At 44.8% G+C, this 7,544-nt stretch overlaps 1 protein-coding gene across 1 annotated transcript; it reads left to right on the forward strand.

Annotated features, from left to right (window-relative positions):
* Positions 1 to 1,140: 1,140 nt before the first annotated feature.
* On the forward strand, positions 1,141 to 1,621 carry LOC122644774 (probable protein phosphatase 2C 80). Its single transcript, XM_043838158.1, has 2 exons — positions 1,141 to 1,149; positions 1,310 to 1,621. The coding sequence occupies exons 1-2, from the start codon at positions 1,141 to 1,143 to the stop codon at positions 1,619 to 1,621; spliced, it is 321 nt and encodes a 106-aa protein (XP_043694093.1).
* The last annotated feature ends 5,923 nt before the right edge of the window (positions 1,622 to 7,544 follow it).

Below are 7,544 nucleotides of genomic sequence, written 5' to 3' on the forward strand. Positions count from 1 at the left end.
GGGTTAAATCCCCAAGGTGAGGATTCACATTTCATATGTGATGAAGAGCAAGTTTTTGGTTTGGCTGATGGGGTCGGTGGTTGGACAAAGAAGGGTATCGACGCCGGTAAATATGCTCGGGAGCTTATGTTAAATGCTTCAATGGCTGTTAAAGATGGAATCAAATTAGCAGGCTCTGTTAATCCATTGACCGTGTTAGAAGAAGCCTACTCCAATACCAAAGCCTTAGGGTCTTCCACTGCATGCATCGTAGCTTTGACAAATGACAACGTAAGAGTTCTCTTTCTTATTTTTATTCTTTTAACATTTTTGTTGAAATTTGATCTTCAATCAATCAATAGAGGATACTTTTAGGGTTTTCTCATGGACTTGAGTAGAACTCATTCTCAAAAACTACCTTTAATAAGGAGAGAGTTGTCTATTTAATACTTGTTAGAGACTTGGCAATAAAATTTGTTAAGGACATTACAAGGTAGAATTCATCATCATCCTCAAAAGTTACTGGGAGAGAGTGTATAAGTACCTAGCTATAATTATCCGTTGTGAAATCAAAAAGGTTCCACACAAAAAGCGAAATAATAATCACACATCAAATGTGAATAGCTCAATGTGAAGACGTTTAGGTACTTGGACATCCTCTCCTTAAATTCAAAAATAGCTTTCAAATATGAGTTCTATATATCCAAGTCTGAACTCGATATGACTCCGAGGATGAAGTGGGAGATTATTGAGTATTTAACTTTTAAGGATGAGTTCTATCAAATCTCAACACATACAACTCATTCATGTTGTCCACCTGGCAAGTTGGTAAATGATTAACTATAACCAAGCATAGTTAGCTACATCTAGCAAGTCCTTTTTTCTTTCATTTTAATCCTTCAATTTTGTATTCAATCTATGGTTACAGTTCTTGCATTTTGCAAACGTTGGAGACAGTGGATTCTTGGTGATAAGAGGGAATAGCATCATCTACAAGTCTGAACCACAACAATGCCAATTCAATTGCCCACTTCAACTAGGGAATCACCCTGAGTGTGATAGACCCAGTTCTGCTTATGTAAGTGTTGTTATTAGAATATTATTGCAATAGATATATATGTTGTTAGGTACTTGATCGATACGTCAAAAGCTCCAGAGCGGATGGAACACGTTAAATCAAGCCTTTTAACCTATTCCATACTAAACTGTCCCAATCTAGCGGCCATATACTAGAATGGGCCCCATTAAACACATAACATATGTCTCGTGGAAGTCAATTTCTATTTTAATTAGAATCACTAAATTTTGTTGTTAATATGAATGAAACCAGGAGTTCAAGGTTGAAGTTGAAGATGGAGATGTAATTGTTGCAGGCAGTGATGGATTATTTGATAACTTATTTGAAGAAAATATCATTGAGATCGTAAACAAAGTGACTGGTTCCATTGGCAGGTATCCATACTGGGTGGCTTCGATGATCGCTGAGTCTGCAAAGATCATTTCCAAAGACAAATATCTTACCACACCTTTCTCACTTGAGGCAAAGATGGCTGGTTGCAGACATTCTGGAGGGAAAATAGATGACATTACTGTTCTTGTTGCTTTTGTAGTCTCATCTCATCATCATTCACTTGATTTTTAAATTTAAATTCTTCTTTTTATAATGTCATTGCAAATTCAATATTCATCACGTACCAAAGTGACATGCCCAATCTTTCAATCTTAGTTTCTTTTCTAAGATTATGGTTTTAATTTTTCCATATCAATTACATGAACTTTGAAGGGAACACCCAAAGACCTTGTATGTATCTCTTTTGACAACGAATCCGTGTTTTCAGACGTTGAGGGTTGATGTCTTGTATTTTGTAATTTGGGTTGTGAGCTGCCTTTGAAGGATGGTTAAAATTAAACCCAAAAAGTTTGAGGATAATTCAAGATATTTTTTAGGTTTTACATGGGAGTAATTGAGGAAATTGTTTTTTTTTTTCCTATATAATGTTAGTGATGAGGGTTAGTAGGATTACGGGGAATTCTTAGCATGAGGAAGAGAGCTTGTAACTCTTTCTCCAATATTGCTACTGCAATTACTCTCATCACTCCGTGGACGTATGCATCTTATTGTGAGATTGTTTCTCTTTCCCTTTCATTGTATTTTTGCATTGCGTATGGTTTACATTTCTACACCGGGTAACCCACAACCCACCCTAACCCAACCACCCCCCAAAGAAAAAGGTGGGGAAGGGGGGGTGGGGAGCAAGACTGTGGCATACGGAAAACCCGGTTCAAAAATAAAAAGTAGAGTAAAAGTCTGATAAAACTACAAGAAGGCAATTCAACTGAAATTGGTTTTAGTGAAATTTTAAAGTTTTATTTGAGGGGTATTTTGATCATTCTATATATTCATCTTGGGCCAACCAGATGACTAGCTAGTAAAACTACCTTTGTACGCAAAGTTTTAGGTGTCGGTCTCAGATTGGCTGTATTGGTCGATCTGCATCGCTATTGATCGACAATGATATTAATATCTACTTGATACCGGATCCGTGAACAGGTACAGTATGGACAAAAGGTATAATTATGAAAATATTATACAATATGAATATCTTTAAGGGCAAAACTAGGGGAGCAAGTTTGGCCCTGTCGACCCGAACCCGTCCTGAGCCCGAACAGGGCTTGAGCTGAGATATTTGGCCCTAAGGGTGGGTCAGGGCTGGAAATTTCTGGCCTTGAGTCTGGGTCAGGTTGGGCGAGGGTTGAGGCCTTGGGCTAAGCCTGGCTCGGCCCGGCCCGACCATGTTTTAAGTTATACTATAAAATATATATATTATAAACTTTAAAAGTCACCCACATTTTGTTATATAATATTTTATATATGAAGACAATAACTGATATAATACATTTTATTACAGTGTTATTTTATGTAAAATTGATATTTTCCTCCCCAGCCCATTCCAGCCCATGTATTTCCTTCCCCCTCCCCATGATCAGGACCAATCAGGGTCAGCCCGGCCCGACCTTGAGGGTGGGTACGTAAGGGTTGGATTTTTCTGGCTCTGAGTCAGGATCGGGTCGGGTTTGGGCCCAGCTAAGGGGACTTAGGATTGGGCTAGGGTTCTATAAAGCCCGGCCCAACCCGACCCTATTGCAGCCCTAGGCAAACCGTCCAATATGGCGATACATATTGGTTCAATGCAGATACCTAAAACCATGTGGATATGTTATGTTAGTTCCTTCGTAGGGGTGGGGCGGTCATTTCGCCCCCACTATATCTAGGCATTTTCCCAAAAAGTATATATATAATTATGAACCACACAGCCCATCCGTTATGGAGAAAAAGATTTTTTTTATTACCCTATTCCCCTATTTCACGGGGTTTCTAATGCCATATGATCTCTTTACCAAAAAAAAAAAAATAATGCCATATGATCTCATTTGACCTGTTTATATTGAACACAAATGTCACTTCCCTTAACCTAAAAAAAATGTTGATCCTCATAACTTCTGTGAAGGACTGAGAGAGTAAGAGTAACACCTTTCTGAGTTCCAATCATGGTTAGTAATATGGCTCCAATTCATATAAGAGCTTAACACTTTAATCCAACAGTTAAGACAGAAGAAAAAAAAAAATCCTAACCGTTCAATTGAGAACCTTTTTTAAATTTCTCACTGGGAGATCCCCAGCCACTTCCACACTAGAGACTAGAGAGGATCCAAATCCTGAGTAGTGGGCCATTTGCGTTGGTTTGGGCAAACCTCGCAGTCTTGGACTCTTGGGTCAGGGTGAGTCCTCTGTTACTCCGATTCTCTTTTGGCTATTCAGATTCTTAATGGGCATATGGCCTTGCCGTTGAAAGTCTTCGACATTGTTCACGATATTTGGGATCTACGGGATCTTTTTCGGTGTATTGGCTTTCAGTTTCACATGTGGGAGATCAATTTCTGTGTTGATTTTTTAGCTGGTTTCCTCCTGATGAGCCACAAAACAACGACTAACTAACGACTGACATGTGGGAGGCTGAGACGAACCCTTTGGCCCTAGGAAAAGGTGTCCATAAGACACGTGAGTCCTCAACGATCGAGGACAAGGTCGAGTACCGCGAGCTCGGTGGCATAGTTGAGGTTGTTGAGGCCTACAACCTGGACGAGTCCTCCAGGGTCGACAACACAGTCGAGTCCACCACGACTGACATCGTGGCCAAGCCCTCCCGGATCGGCAGCGGAACCGAGCCCCTCATGGTCGGGTGACGAGGTCAAAGTCCCCACCTGCTAAGACCAACCGCGCAGGAGCTGATCCCCGAGCAGAGCTCTAGTGAATTGGACCATGAATCCACGTCAGACATCCTGGATTCATGGGATACGCCCGCTCAACCAGATCAGATCACCCTCCAAAAGCGGGACCGTATCATGTTCGGATGAGGACTCTTACCAAGTAAAGAGTCCACGTCCAAATACGACTCCGCTAGACAAACTCCTACCAAAAATAAAACTCTTACCGTTCAGGGACTCTTCTTGGTCGCCCTATTCTCATCCTATAAATACTCAGGTATGGAGCTCAAAAGCTCATCTCAATTTTCACTAAGTTGAACCGCTGTTGCTTTGGAGACCTGACTTGAGGGTCGGAGAGCCCTTGGTTAGAGTTGCATCGGCTCTCTTACGCTAACTTGATTTTTGCAAGCTCATCCGCGGGGCAAACCGGATGGCGAAGGTTTTCACACGCAACAGATTTAGCGCCATTTGTGGGAACGATGTCTGTAAAGCATAGTCATTTTTGCCAATCAAAAGAGCGAGAACAATGGTGCATACGAGGTCGGGTCAACACGGCACCGTCTATAGGGGAGAGGGAATGCAACCCGACGGGGGAGTGAGAAACTCACCTCCACCTGAAACCTCACACCAGGGAGCAGCGAGAAGAGCTCCATGAGGAGGAGATCAACGTGAAGCAGAGGTGGCGGCCGAACCGACCCCGCCCGGGGACGAAACCGATGGACTTAGCCTGTTAAATTTGGCACCGGAGCAGCCGCAGGGCAAACCGACGGTTGTCGGTGTTAACTTGCAGCCGTCGCCTCCCATACCGGAAGATCTTGACCCCGAGGCTCCAACCAATAATCATCGATTTATGGACCTCCAACTACAAATGCTTCACACCAATGAGACGTTGTGCACCTTCGTGGCTCAGCTAGCTTAAGGGGGAAATGGGTCAGGCACCAGCGCCACCATTGCCATACGTGCCCATCGGCGCCCCTCGGGTCACCGATAACAGAGCCTGAGGTGAGCCAAGTCGCACGACGTCTTCTCGACCACTTCACTGAACTCTGCCTCCATGGCTGAACTCGAGGGACGAGAACGCTCAAGCTGGATCTAAGGGGCGAGAGGACCACAACCCAGCGGCCTCAATGTTAAGGAGATCGATCTTCTCGGGCCAACTGGGCAAGAACAGTGTACACTGGGGGCGCTGAGGCCACCCGAAGAACCCCAGAAGGAATCACTCATAATCGGAAGAGTCACGTCACAACCACTCACGCCGAAGGGACCAACAACGAAGTCCTTGGAGAGTTGTCAGCCAGGAGAACAGTCGAGCAGAACGCAACGCAATGGTCGAGCACGATGACTAAGGTCGAGGATCCGACCAACCCCGAACAGTCGAACGCGACGACCAACCCCAGGAAACTGAAGTGGAGCGGTGGCTGCGAGAGCTCAATGAAAAGATCGAAGGGATGAAAAAGCATACAATGGGGGATGCGTACTTGATGCTAGGGCAACAGCCGTATCCCCCCGAGATCATGAACACGCCATTACCGCTGGGGTTCAAACCCCCTCCTTTGACAGGTATGACGGGATGACCAACCCTATCGATCATGTCAATTACTTCAACTCCATGATGACCATGTACGGAGGATCGAAAATAGTTTCCTACCGTGCCTTCCCAGCATCCCTCAAAGGTGCGGCCACTTCGTGGTTTTTGTGGCTGAGGCCAAACTATGTAAAGCGTTTGTTACACGCTTTCAGAATAGTATAAAGCACAAAAAGATGACGGTCAACCTCCTAAGTCTGAAACAGAAGCTTGACGAGTCCATTCGAGCCTTTGTCTCCCGTTTTAACAAAGAATCCTTGGACATCAAAGATCTGGATGAAGCCACGGCACACACGGCAATGAGCAATGGCTTCTCGGACATGGACCTCATTAAGGATTTGGCTAAAAAACCAACTAAAAATATGGTTGAACTCTTGGAGAGGTGCAACGAATTCGCAAACATGGCTGAGGTGCACTAGGCTAGGAAGGCAAGCGAAAGTAAGGGCGAGAAGAAGAGGTGGTGGTAGACGATCGCAAGGAGGAAAAGCGGACCAAGACCGACCGTCGACCTAAAAGGACGGACCGAGCCCGAAGTCGATCCAGAGTACACCCCATTGAACATGTCTAGCAAGGAAATCTTTATACAGGTCCAGGATGAGGGATACATGCGCCGACCTCGACCAATACAAGCGAGGACTTCTCGAGACCCGAATAAGTATCGTTAATTTCACAAAGACATTGGCCATGACACCGAAGACTACTTTTAGCTGAAGAGAGAAATTGAAGAGTTGATAAAAGCCAAACATTTGAGGCGATATGTGTAAGGGGGTCGAGACGAGCGGGGAGGTAAGTGAAATGAAAACCATGATCGAAAAAGTAATGAACCGAGGCGAGACGACCCGAGGGCCGAGCGAGGTAAAAACTGGGCCCGACCCAAAAAGAAAAACAAGGGTTTGGAGCTGAGTGGTGCCAAAGGGGCACCAATATACACATCCTCGGAGGCCCCGGGCAGGAGTCAACAAGAAAAGCTAAGGCCAATGTGTGGTTCGTAGCAGTGGTGGAGATGCCGAACAAGATAGCGAGGATCGAGACAGTGATCTCCTTCATCGACGCCGACCTCGAAGGCATAAGCTTACCTCATGATGATGCTTTGGTGGTGCAGGTAGAGATTGCAAAAATACCTATTCATCGAGTATTGGTAGACACAGGGGTATCGATAGATCTGATGTCCCTTGATGCATATCTATAATTCAGCTTCGACGATGATGTCCTCAAGCCTGAGGGGACCTCTATACATGGGTTCTCTGGAGCATCGGCAAAGGTTAAAGGCTCAGTCGAGTTAATGGTTGCAATCGGGGAAGAGCCGCGTCAAGCAACCATCAAGGTCAAGTTCATAGTGGTGAGGTCGGTGGTGGCCTTTAACGCCATACTCAATCGGTCAACCCTCACTGCCCTCCGAGCCATCATCTCGCCAATTCACCTCAAGATGAAGTTCTCGACGGAGAATGGAATTGGCAAAATACAAGGTGATAAGAAGAAGGCCAGAGAATGCTACGCGACGTTTGTCAAGAAGAACAAAGGCAACGTCCGAGGGATGGCTATGTGCGTAGAAGATCTCTCGAAAGACCAAGACGGTTCAGGAGGTGCAGAGGTTGAACGGAAGAGTAGCGGCATTGGCGAGGTTTATATCAAGGTCGGGCGACAAGTGCCTACCTTTCTTCAAGACATTGAAGAACCTTTAGAACACGAAGGATTTTGTGGACGAGCAAGTGCC

Source organism: Telopea speciosissima, chromosome 11 (assembly GCF_018873765.1).
Source record: "Telopea speciosissima isolate NSW1024214 ecotype Mountain lineage chromosome 11, Tspe_v1, whole genome shotgun sequence".
NCBI lineage: Eukaryota > Viridiplantae > Streptophyta > Magnoliopsida > Proteales > Proteaceae > Telopea > Telopea speciosissima.